Source organism: Sminthopsis crassicaudata, chromosome 2 (assembly GCF_048593235.1).
Source record: "Sminthopsis crassicaudata isolate SCR6 chromosome 2, ASM4859323v1, whole genome shotgun sequence".
Taxonomy (NCBI): Eukaryota; Metazoa; Chordata; class Mammalia; order Dasyuromorphia; family Dasyuridae; genus Sminthopsis; species Sminthopsis crassicaudata.
In genome coordinates this window covers 161,805,880-161,821,642 of record NC_133618.1, presented here as the reverse complement: position 1 = coordinate 161,821,642, position 15,763 = coordinate 161,805,880, and the positions used below count along the sequence as shown (strand labels likewise).

At 36.6% G+C, this 15,763-nt stretch overlaps 1 protein-coding gene across 1 annotated transcript in view; it reads right to left on the bottom strand.

Annotated features, from left to right (window-relative positions):
- BFSP1 (beaded filament structural protein 1) overlaps window positions 1-15,484 on the bottom strand; it is a 54,199-nt gene extending 38,715 nt beyond the window's left edge. Inside the window, exons 1-2 of the mRNA XM_074287805.1 lie at window positions 14,952-15,484; window positions 9,407-9,467 (exon numbers count right to left, since the gene is read on the bottom strand). Of these exons, the coding sequence (XP_074143906.1) occupies window positions 9,407-9,467; window positions 14,952-15,313 (423 nt within the window). The 5' untranslated portion in view covers window positions 15,314-15,484. The remainder of the gene's footprint in view (window positions 1-9,406; window positions 9,468-14,951) is intronic.
- Between the last annotated feature and the right edge of the window lie 279 nt (window positions 15,485-15,763).

Genomic DNA, 15,763 nt, shown 5'->3' with positions numbered 1-15,763 from the left:
GAAAACATCAATGGACCTAGTGCAAAGTTCGGGGAGGGGGGGAGGGGGGAGAGAGAAACATTTCTATAGCCTTTGGGTTTATAGTGATCTACCACTAACCCAGTCACAAGATAGATATGTGCCAGAAGGATCACTGTTTCCAAAGAGGATCAACAAGGATGTTATCAAAAGACTCCGTGCAACTCAGTGGTGAGTAAGAGCAGGACAAGCTGCTGCTGCCTACTGCTTCCCCAGTTGCAAGCTAGTCCAGGAATAGTATTATAACCAGTGCTCTTTTAGAGTGAGAAGAGTTCTGTATTCAGTGATTCTCCCCAGATTTAGGTGTACTCATGGATGAGATATTTGGAGTACTACCAGAGAGCAAGCTTTATACTGTTGGTTTGGTTCCTTACACCCCGCCCCCTTCAAGGTTCAGATTGGTTGGATTTATAGAATTAATTACAATTGGTTGAATTTATCATCCCAATGACAATTAGGTTAGATTACAATCAGAATTAAAATTGGTCTGATTTACCATCTGACAATTAAGTTAGATTTACAATCCTCTTTATTTACTCATTCCATATGTCAAAAGGCTTGTGCCCAATACTGCCCCCAGCCTGTTTGGACCAGTTTAGGCCAGAGGCCCTTTGTGAGGAACTTTATTGTTTCCTCAATTCTTTGACTTATACAGTTATTGGTTGGAGATATCTTTATAAGATATTTCACCCCTCCCTTCATTCTGTTTTGATAATATCTCTGGGAACCTAACTTCTCATCCTCCTCACAAGGATGAACAGAATAAGAAGTCTGAAAAGTCTTTGAAATTGGAAAGGATAAAAGAAGAGAGAGAGAGAGAGAGAGAGAGAGAGAGAGAGAGAGAGAGAGAGAGAGAGAGAGAGAGAGAGAGAGAGAGAAGGAGGGAGAGAGGGAGAGAGGGAGGAAGGGAGGGAGAAAGGGAGGAAGGAAGGAAGGAAGGAAGGAAGGAAGGAAGGAAGGAAGGAAGGAAGGAAGGAAGGAAGGAAGGAAGGAAGGAAGGAAGGAAGGAAGGAAGGAAGGAAGGAAGGAAGGAAGGAAGGAAGAATTGGAAAGGATAAAAAGTAGAGTATATTCCTCTTTTCTTAATTTGGGCCATTTAAATTTAAATGAATTTTACTCAGAATTCTTTGTGAAACATCATCCAACAATTAAATTAAAATGTATATTTGTTAAGCACCCACAGAATGTAGATGGCATCTACCCTGCTATACCCTAAGAAATACACAGAGTTTAGATTAAATGTAGCTCTTGCCCTCATGGAGCTCAAAATGAATGCAAAAATTATTATAGCACAAAATAATCCATGTTATGTGCATAACAAGGGTGCAAGCCAAATACCATATGAGGTCCAAGTGGAACAAGGTCTTTATGATGGTGGGAAGTAACTAGGTAAAACTTCCAGAAGGAAACATCATTTCAGTCAGTGTTTTGACTCAACTCAGCATATTAAGTCTCTCAAATTAAAGTTGCTTATTCAGAATGTCTATTAAAACATAAGCAATTGCTTTCATCGAAATAAAGGGTAATTGACTTGCTCCTGGCAGCATTTCTTTTTCCTTTTTAAGGGCTTTTGACTGGTGATTTGATACCTTGATGCTGTTGCTAAGTAATTTTTTTTCAGTCTTATCTGACTCTTCATGGTCCCATTTGAGATTTTCTTGGAAGAGACACTAAAGTGGCTTGCCATTTCCATCTCAATTTATAGATGAGGAAACTAAGGCACCAGAATTAAGTGACTTGACCAGAAAGTAGCTAAGATCAGATTTCTCAGTCTCTGTCTCTATCTCTGTCTCTATCTCTGTCTCTCTGTCTCTCTCTGTGTGTGTGTCTCTCTCTCTGTCTCTCTCTCTCTCTCTCTCTCTGTATGTGTGTGTGTCTCTCTCTGTCTCTGTCTCTCTGTCTGTCTCTGTCTCTCTGTCTGTCTCTCTCTCTGTCTTTGTCTCTCTCTTTCACACACTCTCTCTTTCTCTGTCTCTCTGTCTCTGTCTCTGTCTCTGTCTCTCTGTCTGTCTCTGTCTCTCTCTTTCACACACACACACACACACACACACACACACACACACACACACACTGTTCTTGCCCCCTTCCTACTCTGATCCCAAAACTAGGAGGTGAAGGTGCAGATGTTTTCATTACACCACTGATGCTGTCGGCTGGTCTTTCAGATGTGTCATCAATGAAAACTTTTCCTTTTTTCCTCAATGAGACTAATTCTAAAAACCTATTCTGATCCAGTCATCAGAAACATGCATGTGCCCCATCACATTTAGAATTAGTTATTGAAAAGGAGATCAGAGTACCAATGAGTGTCTGGTGAGACTTTACAATAAGAACCGCCAACAGAATTCATAAATATAACAAAAACTTCAACTAAAATCCAGAATGCACAGTGGGGAATAGATGTTATTTGAATTTCTGGTTAAATAACATTTAACCAGAAATTTTTCTGGCTCTGGAGTCAGGAAAATCTGCAATTTTAGCCTCAGATACTTATTGTGTGACTTTATATGTCTGTTTCCTCAACCACAAAATGAGGGTTATCATGAGAATCAAACTAAGACAGTATTTGCAAATCACTTAGCATAGTGCCTGGTGCCTAATAGGCATTATATAGGTGTTTATTCCCATTTCTTTCCTTCCTTATTAAATATAATGTTGAAATTTTAATAATTACTCATATTCATAGGTTTATCGTTTCTAAAGCACTTCCCTCACAACCATCCTACAAGACAACTACTACAAGCATTATTTTCCTCATTTTATATATAGGGAAATTGAAATACAAACTTTTCCTATGATCTGTCTATGGCATTGTGGCTAAATAGTATGGGAGCTAAGATTTAAATTTAGGCTTTGGGACTTCTGGTTCTGATTTTTCTAGTACAACATTGCATATCTCAGTATTTTTTCTAATTTTTTCTAATAATTCAAGATATTTCCATTTTTCAGATCATAATTCACATCAAATTTTAATCATAGAAATAGGCCTAAAATAGCTATTTTTTAGTTGATGGGGTTGATTTTATTAAAAGTCCAGATTAGCCCCTGAATGTCATTAGTTTGTCTATATAAAATCCTTCAATCACTTTTTTTTTTCTCAATTGAATAAGTGAAAGATGGATAAATTTTGCTTGATAAACGCTTCATTTAGCTGGGTTTTAGTTAATCAAAATTTACTATATTTCTGTTGGAAGTTCTGTCCTATTCAAAATCATTTAGTACTTCCCAAATTCTTAGTAAGTAAAGATTAAACCATTTTGCCTGGCATTCCAGGCCATTAGCCACTACTCATCACCTGTCAGCATTGTACAGTCTCCAGGCTTATGTGTTGACAGATTTCAGGTACAGTTTATAAAAGATCCAATACTTTAAACCAGTGGTCCTCAAACTTTTTAAATAGGGGCCAGTTCACTGTCCCTCAGACTGTTGGAGGGCCCGACTATAATAAAAACAAAAGCTCACACTCTGTCTCCACCCCTCAGCCCATTTGCCATAACCTGGGGGCAGCATAAACGTCCTCAGCAGGCCGCATCTGGCCCGCAGGCCTTAGTTTGAGAACCCCTGCTTTAAAGTTCTGGTAGCTGTACATGGGGCATAAATCACTTTTAGATGGACTCCCAGTAAATCTAATAGAATTGAAGAGTTATTACTGATGGGATACTTCAAGAAGGGTAATTAATTATCTTATGGAATAGATTCTCCATGAGAGAAATGTTGGCGAGATTCTCCCACTGTTGTGAGTGCCAAATCACCTCCCCCCCATCTGTTATACCCATGCTTCTATTACTCTCCCTTGTTCATTTACCATTTTTCCTTCTTCCTGACAATAATAATAATAAATGTTTATTGACTAATTAACAGTCTTATGCAAAATTAGGCCAAATTGGGAAATAAATCTTTTCCATCTTTTCTGTCTTTTTGACCAATTATCCTTTCTTCTCCTTTCATCTTCTAAGTACGTCCGCTTTAGTAAAGTCAGCTAGGTAGAGCAAGAAATGAAAGCCTGACATCAGAAAGACCTAAATTCAAGTATAACTCAGATATTTATTGGAAGAGGCAGGGGAAGAGGTGGGATGATTCTGGCCAAGTCACAATGTTTATCAGCTTCAGTTTCCTCAGTTATAAAATAGGAATAATATTAGCATCGACCAAACAGTATTATTAAGATTTAGTGAGATACTATTTGGAAAGCACCTGGCATAGTGTCTGGCACAACAAATATTCAATTCCCTTCCCTTCCTTCTATACTCGGAGATTTCCACTGGCAGAGCCTCACGATGGGCTCTGATCCCACATATCTAACTTTCTGCCAGACATCTCCACCTGTTTTCACCACGATTTCAATATGTCCAACAATTTAATTCAATATACATTTACTATATCTAGAATTATCCACATTGTTAAGTCCCAAAGTGAATTTATCCTGTTCCCTCTAAAACATCCCCCTCCTTCCAGATTTTTTGTCTTTTGACATCCTTCTAGGGATCCAGACCATTAAGTTCAAACATCTTTGACACTTTCCTGTTATTGGCCCTCCCAAAATCTAATCCCTTTTTAAAGTTCTGTTCTTTTAGCCTCTATATTCTCTCTCTTCTGTCTCCTTCTTTCCATCCTCACTGATTTACCTTAATTTAGGCCCTCATTACCTCTTCCTGTACTATTAAACAGATTCTCAACTCATTCTCTACCCTCATTATATGGTTGTCAAAGGAAAGCACCTGGTTAGCCACATCTTTACTCTTTTCTGACTCTCCAGACTTTTTTCATCATGTTCCTAATGGGCATCCTCCACAAGGCACATATCCTTTTAGCTTTCTGTCATGTGTTGTCTTCCCCTATCAGAATGTAAGTTCCTTGAGGACAAGGATAGTCTTTCTGAGTGATTGTATGGAATTCCCAGAACTAGCACAGTGCATGGCACATAGAAATGTTTTTTTAATTGACTTGGATATTTCCATAACTCTAGGTTGTACCTTTTTTTAATAGACCACCTGGGACAAAAAGAAACTAAGAAAAGGATGGTTAAATATTAGAGATAAGACCTTGTAAGAACAGCAAAGCTTTTGTTTATTTGATCTAATTAATTGATGTGTCTATCACAACTGCTATTCTCAGCCAGATTTGGCTGCTTAGTTACTATATTAACGTCATCCAAAGTATAATATAAATTGAAAAAAGACACCTGAGCCATAGCATTTACACAATGCCCAACTTCCGAAGAGGAGAGCATCATCAGAAGGAGATAGCAGCCGTGGCTACTCCAGCTATAACATTTCTTATTTTTGCTTCCAGACTGACCTAGCTGCCCTGATTTTCCCAGGCTGTAGAGCAGCTTCTGTCTCTGCTATCCCTATTTCAAATCATCCTATTCCCCTGTCTATATATACCCTGACCTAAAGAGCAAGCCAATTTTTTTATCCAATTATCCCATAAGTAGCATGGACTTTTCAAAGGAATCATATTACCAAGAAACATGACAACAGAAGCAAAGTACAAGCAGGATTACATGAGGCAGATGGAGTTACAAGGAAGGAGCTTAACAAAGTGTACACATTTCTGAATGGTTTGCAGTTCAAACAAAGACACTTGAACTTTTAACAAGTTAAATTTGCAGTGGTATTGGGTATAGATGTGGTGGAATCATCAGTCAATAAGGAGAGAGATAGGAAATCTATCTGTGATTTCATTGGTTATAAGATATAGGAATAGGAAATAGGAAAACTCCTGTTGATAATGTAGATAAGACACTTCTTCGAAAAGTATATAGTCTTAGAGAGCTAAACAAAACATCAAAAACTTTTATATATATATATATATATATATATATATATATATATATATATATATATATATATATATATATAAAAGTTTTTGATGTTTTATTTATACACATTTATATATCAGAGGTGGTATTTAAAATCAGGTTTTTCCAGGTTCCAGACCATTCTCTATCCATTTGTCAAACTCACTTGTATCAATTAATAAATAATTAATTAACATTTATAGATGATCTGCTTTTGTTTTACTCAGAAATGTTGCCTAGAAAACTTTACAGGGGACACATCTATTGATTGGTCAGACTACCCTGAGTTTATAAAGCAGGCAACTTCAGAAGAATCATCATGTATAGTTGAAAGAGGGTCAGAATAGTGTGTGTGTAAGTAATATGGAAGAGAACGATGAGTAGGAATGGTTAGGTGGTGGAGACATTCAGTTCAGGATCTGATGGACTTTTGATCCTGTTCAGGTGACTCCAGACATGATGGCAACCCTCTTCTCCTTCCCATCCCTTTTCACAATCCAGAGAAAGGTCAAATTTCCCTTTTTGTCCTTTCATTCCTGTTTTTCCATTTTCTCTTCCTTATTTCTTCAGCCAGGATTAAGAGTTTCAATTTTTCCATTTAATTTTGTGCTTATATATTTAACTAAAACTATTTCTTTAAAAAGAAAAATGCTTGTTGGGCAACAAACCTGAACTGTTTTGACTGATTATTGAGTTGCATGGCCCAAATTTTTGTTTTCAGTTGAATTAGACACAGTGGCTAGAGAGTTGGCTTTGGAGCCAGGAAAACTTGGCTTCATGTTCCATTGGCACTTATTGGCTGCCTGACCCTGGGTAACATACTGATGACTGCTCAGTGTTCTGGGTAGCTCTCTAAATGTTGCAGAGAAAATGTCAATTTGCACTTATAGAGAACATTTCCTCACCTGGGAATTCCCTCTATGAATTAAACGAGTCCAGTTCCTATTCCCATTGAATTATCAGAAAAGGAGAGCATATTCTTTGAAAGAGAAGCCTATTTTCCCTTTGTTTCAAGCTGGGAGGAAGAGACAGAGAAGGGAATAAATTGAGCAGCAGAGAGACTTACTCTTTTATAACCCTGAAGATTGCACAAATCCCATTTCAAACTCTTGATTTATTTTCTTTTCCTTTTGAAAAAAAAAAAAAAACTTTCTGTGAGACAGAAAGCCATTCTCGAGAGTTGAGCAATCTTCACACACAGCTGCTTGAAATAATAGCTAAGCTAAGAGGAAGAAGTGAGGACTTTGTACCAAGCTCTGGGTCTGAATTGGAGGGCCCAAGCTCTTCAGCTGCTGAGGAACCAGCTCTAAGGCAGATTCCATTTTCTGGAATGGTCAGAAGCTTGGTAATAAATCGCCCTCACCCATTCACAAGGTCTCCTTTCTCCAATCTAGATGTGGATTGTGAGTGCTAAGGATAGAGTCCTTTGATAATTACTCCAGTGAGCTCACCCCTCCTTAAATTTACAAGATGTTGGATAATAGATTAATTAATCAATCAGATCTGGTAGCTTCTAAATGAAGAAACATTGGGAAAGAATTAAATTACCAAGCTCATTAGAATTGTAGTATTGCCAGAAATTGTAGGAAGTATATCTTTCCAGCTAAACTCTCTTGAGAAGGAACTATCTGAGTAGGAAAGAAAGGCTTTGGTCTTGGTTCTAGGTCTCCTTTCCTTTTGGCCAAAGGAAGAATTTTTAAGTTTTGAAGTGTTTGAGACTTTCTATGTCTCTGTCAGCATCCTTCTATCATCCTCAGAGCAAATGATATCATTAGGAAATGATATATTAGGAGCCAAGGATAGACTGCCCATAAATACGGGTCTCTAAAAGGAACTCTGAAAAGAAAGTACATGTCATCCAAGGGGAACAAAATCACCTCACAAATGAGAGAAAATAATTTGCAGCAACCAGGAGTTGTGAGCTACCCATTTGTCACATGTACAGGTGAAGCTTAAGCCCATTTTCCATTTCTTCTTCATTGGGAAATAATCTCCCAAACTTTTGATGTTTTAAATTGACTTCTTACTGATGACCTGAACTCAACTCCAGCCTCAGAGACTGTTTGACTCTGGAGCAAGTCATTTAACTGCTTTCTGCCTTAGTTTCCTCAACTGTAAAATGAGAATAATAATATCACTTACTAAGATTGTTGTGAGGATCAAATGAGATAATATTTATAAAGCACTTAGCCCAGTGCTTGGTACTTAATAGGTGTTAAATAAATGATTGTTTTCTCTTTCTTTCCCTTTTAAAAAAAACTTAAGTAAAATACCCTTTCTAAAGCTATTAAAAGGTGGTTGATCTCAACTGATCATCCTGGGGAAATCGCACTGGATCTGTGGCATTAGATATCACATTGACTCTTCAAAGATATCCCAAGAACAGTGAGGGGGATATGTAGCATTTCTCCAGGACTGGAGATTCATCAGAGATATTAGTAGTTGGAATAAGGATCTTCAGAGATTATATGGAATATAGACAGAGATCTATGTGGGTATCACTTTAAAATTTACTCACAACAATCCTACAAGTAATAAAATATTATTATCCAAATTTTACAATTGAAAAAACAGACTTAAAAATTAAGTGATTTCCTTCTGGCTACACAGTATGGATTAAACCCAGCTCTCCTGACACCTGATCCAGAGCTCTATCCACTAGACTGCGTTGCTACTCCCAGAACCTGCTGCCAAGGTATTTGTTCAGGCTGCAGGGCCCTGACCCTGTAAGAAAGTCATTTGTCTCCCTAGCCCTGAATTTCATGTAATTTCAGCACTGGTTCTCTTATTCCTTTTGAAAGTATTCATAACAATAGAACTTTATAAGTCCTACCAGTCCATATTAGTGAGCTATTGTCCTGTCTGAAGTTTGACCTTCTGTACAAATCTCTGAGAAAATACTTTGACCTCATCTCCCTCATGGTTATGTATTCATGAGGGTGGGCATCATAGTTTTCTTAAAATTGATCTTTTTTTTATAAAATGATATTTCTCAACAACCAACAAAAAACTCCTTAAAATATATTCCCCAAAACATCGAGTGGAGAATTTTCAAGTCCAGTCTCTAATATTTACTGATAATGTGACCCGACCCTGTAAAAGCCACTTGCCTCTGTGAGCCTCAGTTTCATCATCTATAAAATGGGAATAATAACTTATCTAAGTAAATACCTCTCACAGATAAAGAAAAAGATGAGGGGAGAGAAAGAGGAGAGTGAAAGAGAGATGAAAGAGAGAGAGAGAAGAGAGAGAGAGAGAGAGAGAGAGAGAGAGAGAGAGAGAGAGAGAGAGAGAGAGAGAGAGAGAGAGAGAGAGGAAGAAGAAGAACAAGAAGAACAAGAACAAGAAGAAAGCAAGAGAGAGAAGAGAGAAGGAGAAGAAGAAAGAAAAGAAGAAAAGGGAGAAACAGAGATAGAGACAGAGACAGAGACGGAGACAGAGAGAAAGGAAAACAAGATAACTGCTTAACCAAATCCAAATTATAAAGTTACCTAGTAGTGGGAAAAAACATTAAGCCGGTATCTCAGCAATACACTACAGCATTGTCAGTGAACTTAACCAAATCCAAGAATGTAAAAAACTCACCTTGTTCAGACGCTCAAGAGTTTCTTTCAGTAGGAGCTGATATTCACATTCATTTTGATACCTATAAATTGAAAACATAAACCACAAGTAAGCAACTTAAGCACTGATCACATAGACTGTAGACTATGCTATCAGTTATCAATCAATAGGTATTTAATAAGTTCCTTTCTTTGAACCAAGTACTGAATTAGATTGTGGGGCTACAATGGCAAAAATCAAACAGTTCCTATCCACAAGAGATGACCTTATCCTTCCATTCTATCAGGAATGCATACCAGGAGGGAAGGCATGAGCAGCTAGGAATTTCAAGAAAGGTTTTGTGTAAAGGACTGAGCCCTGAAAGAAGCTAAGGATTCTAAGTCAGAGTAAGGCTGGAGGGCGTCCCAAGCTTAAGGGATAGTCAACCCAAAATCAGGGAGACAGGAAATAGAGTACTAAGTACAAGGAACCGTAAGAAAGCCATAGAGTATGTGCAAGGGAGCGGGTATAATATTACTTGAAAGGACAAATGGAGGAGTTTTTTTTTTTCCCTAGAGGGAACCACATACTACAATTTGTACACTACATATAACAGGTATACACTAAGTTGACCTCTGTTTAGGATGTTCCAAAAAGATTCAAAGATTTCAAAAAATTCAAAGGCAGCTAGATAGTGCCATGAATAGAACACCAAACTTAAAGTCAGGAAGAACTGAGTTCAAATCCTGCTTCGCCACTTACTAGCTGTGTAACATTTGGCAAGTCATTTAACCTCTGCCTCAGTCCCTAATCTGCAAAAAAAGGTACAATAACAGCATTTGCCTTCCAAGATTGTTATGAGGATTAAATGACATAATATTTGTACTTTGAAAACTTTAAAGCACTCTGTATAAATGCTAGATATTAATATTTTCAAAAAATATGTACAGAATTATATATATGTCATTGTCTAGTCATGTCTAATTATTTCTGATACCATTTGAGGTTTTTTTGGTAAAGATACTGGAGTGATTTGATCTTTCCTTCTCCTGCTCATTTGACATATGAGGAAACTGAGACAAACCAAGTTAAATGGCTCGCCCAGGGTAACTCAGTTAATAAATGCATGAGACCACATTTTAATTTAGGGGGGAAAAAAGTCTTCCTGACTCCAGGTCTGACACTCTATCTATTGCATCATCTAGCTGCCTTTAATTATATGAGATAATATTTTAAAAATAATATTTAGCACAATGCCAGGCACATATTATGTGTTATTTTGTGCTATATAAATGCTTATCTCCTCCCTTTATGAAAACCATCTGCTACTAAGGTAAAAGGGGCAAAGGTGTCAAAAGTCACATTCACAGAAATGAAATCACAAACCTTCTGAAGTATTACAACTTAACAAACAAAAATCCTCTTATTTCTGTGGCATTTCCCACCCCTACATCTAGAGAATTTGCTGCTTTGCTTGAGAAGCAAAGGAGAGCTCTGCAAAATATTCAGCTGAGAAAAGGAAACTAGGGAAATCTTTCCATATTCAGGAAGAGGAGATGCTGATTCCCAAAAATAACTTTCCTGATCTTCTGTCTTCAACACCTAATTAACTGAGCACAGGTTCCTTTATGTATTTGCACACATCCAAGCTAACCCAGAGTTCACTTTGGAGAAATACAATTGATGAATTTTTGAATTGTATGTTTAGATTTTTATTTCCAATAACAAGACCTGAAAAGTCATTATCATCATATATGATGCTTCCAATGGGGAAATTGTTTTGAAATGCTGTTGGCACTTTCTCTGCATCTTATAGTTTTAGAGAATTTACTAGAACATTGATCTGTCAAGTTTCTTGCTCCTGGTCACATGGTTCTTAATCTATCAATGAAAGGACTAAAACTTAGGTTTCCTAACTCCTAGGTCACTCTGTCCACCATATCAAGTCGCTTCTTATTTTGCCTTGATTGGCCTTTAATGAAGAAAAATGCGCTGATATTTTGAAAATATACTTGAATTTCATAAATTTTCTATTTCATAATGGGGAGGGGGCATGGAAAGGGGGAATGACCAATGTCCAAGAATAGACTTAGAGAAATAGAAACAAGATTAGCAAGTGAGACCTTAGATAAAACACTCCACCACAGAAAGCCTTAAGTTATCTACCACTGAGGTAGTGGACTGGCTCAAAAGTTCTTAATTTTTTTTGTGTGTCAAGGATCCCTTTGTGTTCAGGAACCTCTGCACAGGTGAAATTTGTGGACTCCTTCTTGGAATGTTTTTCAGTACATAAAATAAAATACATATGATCACAAAGGAAATCAATTACATTGAAATAAAGCTATAAAATAAAAAAACCCAAAGTTTTAAATATTTTTTCATGATTAATGTGGAATTATATTTTACATGAGCTCACATGTATAATCAATATCATATTGCCTTCTTAAGGGATAAGGGAGAGAAAGAATTTGAAATTTAAAATGTTAAGAAAAATTCTTAATACATGAAAAATATTTAATGAATAAATAAAAATGTATTTTTAAAAATTTATGATCCTTTAAACTACAAGATCTCCCAGATCCCTTTCAGTTCTAGAATTCTATGATTCTGTGATAGTTATAGTTTTAATCAGTGAAAGAGTTATTTCTTAAATAAATAAAATTAGTTTTGAGCATATCTTTGGAAATAAAAGCCAAATTCATGAATTTTCTTCTCTCTCCTACCTATTGAAGAAGGAACACTAAGGTATCTGGCTTCTAGGTGACACAGTAGATAAAGCACTGGGTCTGCAGTTAAGAAGACCAAAATTCAAATCCACTCCCAGATGCTTATTAGTTGTGTGACTCTTGGAAAGTCACTTAATTTCAGTCTGCCTCAGTTTCCTCAACCCCAAAAGTGGGAATAATAATAGCATCCACCTTCCAGAGTTTCTCAAAGGATCAAATGAGATAATATTTGTAAAGCACTTTCTGGCACATAACAGATATTATATAAATGCTTAATTCCCCTACTTCCCTAAAAATATATGCAGTTAATTTAATATAATGATAATGCCTGTGATTTCCATGCATTAAAGAAAGGATTCCATCCACTATAACAAATAACTTCTTTAATTATAAATAATTATAAATTTGACTGTAAATAATTACAAATAATGTAATTATATGTATGCCCTTACTCTCTACAAACACACAGACACATACACACATACTTCAATACATAGAACCTAGATCTAGAGAGGCAATTGGGTAATAAATTGATTAGTACAGTATACCTGAAATCAGGAAGATCTGAATTCAGATCCTGCTCTAGATTTTTTTTTTCTCAATTTTTTCACCTGGAAAATGGAGATAATAGAAGCATCTACCTCACAGTATTTATGTGAGGACAAGATGAGAGAACATATGTAAAGCACTTTGCAAACCTTAAAGCACTATATAAATACTAGAACTACCTAAAACTATGATGGAAGGCACCTAAGACTTCATCTAATCCAATCCCATCATTTTAGGCAGCTGGTGGCACAGTAGCTATAGTTTTAGGTCTGGAATCGGGAAATCAGGAGTTCAGATCTAGATATTTAATAGCTATGTGTGTGTGATCTTGGTCAGGTCATTTAATCTGTTTGCCTCAATCAACTATAAAATGGGAGTGATAATAATAACCGCTACCCTGAAGGGTTTCTGTGAGGATCAAATGAGCTATTTGTTTTTTGTTTTGTTTTGTTTTGCTTTTTGAGGCTATGATATGGTTAAGTGACTTGCCCAGGGTCATATAGCTAGTGAATATCTGAGAATTTAAACTTTAAATTTGGTCTTTCTGACTTCAGGACTAGTGCTGTCTCCAGGAGTAGCTGCCCCTGAGACAATATTTTTTTTTTAATTTTTAAAAGATATTTTAAAATGTTTTTTTTTAAGTATGTAACACAGTGCCTGGCACAGAGCAGACATTATATAAATACTTATTCCTTTTCCTTTCCTTCCTATTTTACAGAAAAATAAACTAAAATTTAGGAAAGATAAGTGATTTACCCAAGATTATACAGGTAGTAAACTTTAGAGGGCAGAATTTGAACCCAGCTCCTCTAACAATGCTCTTTTCACTATAATATATAAAACTATAAGATTATTAAAACAGAAGCACTATTTTTGTTAAATTGTCTGAATTAGCAATCGTCTTCCTGCAATCCCCTCAATGTATAAAATCATAAATTTGAACTCAAAAAATAAATCATCTAAGCTAGGCTTAAATCTCTCAATAGAAATGCTTATGACTAGCATATCAGGAAAATGTAGTTTCATTTTAAGATGTTTCAACTTTCACTTCAAATAAGTGCAAGTTTTCCTAACATATCATTTTTAAAGGAATGAAATTTCTCAAATTACAAAGGCAAGAAAAGAACCAAGTAAAATAAAGGGAAAAAATGACTAAAGTTAAAACAGATTTCCTTATTTAAAAGCTCATAGCACCTTTATCTCAAAGAGCCAAATAAACAAGTTGCTTCCTCAATTATCAGGTAAAGATTAATCTGGGGCCCAATTGATCCTGATAACCTTTTTGGACTTTGGGATAAGTGCACAATTTTTCCTTTTCCTTTGACTCTCAGTACAGGTCTTGCATAAATGAATTTTATGAAAATTCTAAAAGCAGAATCAGCTGAAATTTTATTTTTCTATTGGGCATTTCATGTGTGAATCTCTATTTTTATCACATTTTTTTTTCCTTTAAACTTTTTTTTACAGATTTTTTTTTCTTGTAAGAAGATATACCAAAAGAAAGCAATTTCACTGGAAGTGATATATTTGTATTCTCTACTGAAATACACCTCATTTTAACTTCTTTATTTACAAATAAAGAAAGTATCAATGCATATCCTTGATCTAAACACAGTATTAGCTATCCTATATAAATAAAATGAAATCTTTACCACATTTTAAAAAACATCAATAATCAGAACTAGAAAGAGCATCATGGGAAATGTAACTAATTTATATTACTTGACAATATAAAATGTTTAAAAGAGAGAGGGAGAAAAAAAAAATGGCAAACTTCTCTAGTACCTTTGCCAAAGAAACCCCAAATAGAGTTACAAAGAATCAGAAGTGACTGAAATGATAATAATGGTTCTTCTTAAAGTATGCTACTGTTAATATATATGGGGTAAATCTAAACTATTTTAACTCTGGATTTACATATGTGTATATATATTTGTGTGAGTGTGTCTATATATATGTGTGTGTGTGTGTGCTTTTCTGTGTGAAATATACACACACATACACATATGTACACACATATATAAATACCTGTACTTAATTATTCATGGAAAAAAAAACAAACCATAGATAACACTTAGGAGGACCATGTTCAGTCAGTAATTAGCAAATCAGTTTTCTGAGCAGCTTCTAGAATCATATTTTCATCTCCTTTGAAGTAATCTGATTGTGGCCATTGGTCAAGTGGTAGAGTGGACATAGCCTATCCTGTTCCTAGAAAAGTCACATTCTAGCCTATTTGGTCCTGCCAAACATTCCCCAACTCCCATCTCAGAAGGCCATGTCTCATTCTGAGTCCACCCAACAAAGCTTACTTATTTCGGAACTCATCGAGTACCCTTTGGGCATCCTTGTCCTCACGCTCCAGCTTAGCCCGATCAATAGCCAGGTCCCTCGCCCGCTGAAGGTTCAGCTCTATTTGCTCAGAAAATGCCTCTTCCAAGCTAGCCAACTCATCTAGGCGCTGGAAGGTCTCTAGCTGCTTTCGGAAGATGGCATTGCGTTGCTCCAGCCCCCGGGCCCAATTGATGTAACTGGCAAAGCGCTCATTGAGCTCTTGTAGATTCTCTAGTCCTTGAGCTTGGCCCAAGCTACTCAGCTCTCCTGAGCCATGCAATTCATCAGCCCGTTCATATTTCTCCTTTCGGGTTTCACGCAGATAGGTACTCCTATACATGGCTACTTGGAGTACCCCCAAACCTTTCCTTCTCTTTGGCACTACACCAGGGGCTGTGTCTCGTTCTGTCTGATGTGGGTACCAAATATAACACTTCTGGGTGGCAGGGGAACAAGATGAATGCAATATCTAAATGCTTGGCTTTCTGCATTTGTCCCAAGAGCCTGAATTACAGCAATCCTCTAAATAAACATCCACATGCCCCACGTCATGCTTCTCTGCCTTTCCAGAACCAGGTCAGCAGTTGGGCAGAGCATGCTTTGCACCATCCCCTAGCTCATGAAAAATAAAAGAGACAGGGCTTTGGCTTTTGCAAGCTGTTTTAGAAGGCCATGGATCAGGTGCCCTACAGAGGCCCTGAGAATTAAAAGGCTAGATTGAGATCATGGGTCAGTAGTTTTTTGTTCTATATTTGTTTAGTCCCCTAGTTGTTGTCCTGAATGGCAGCAC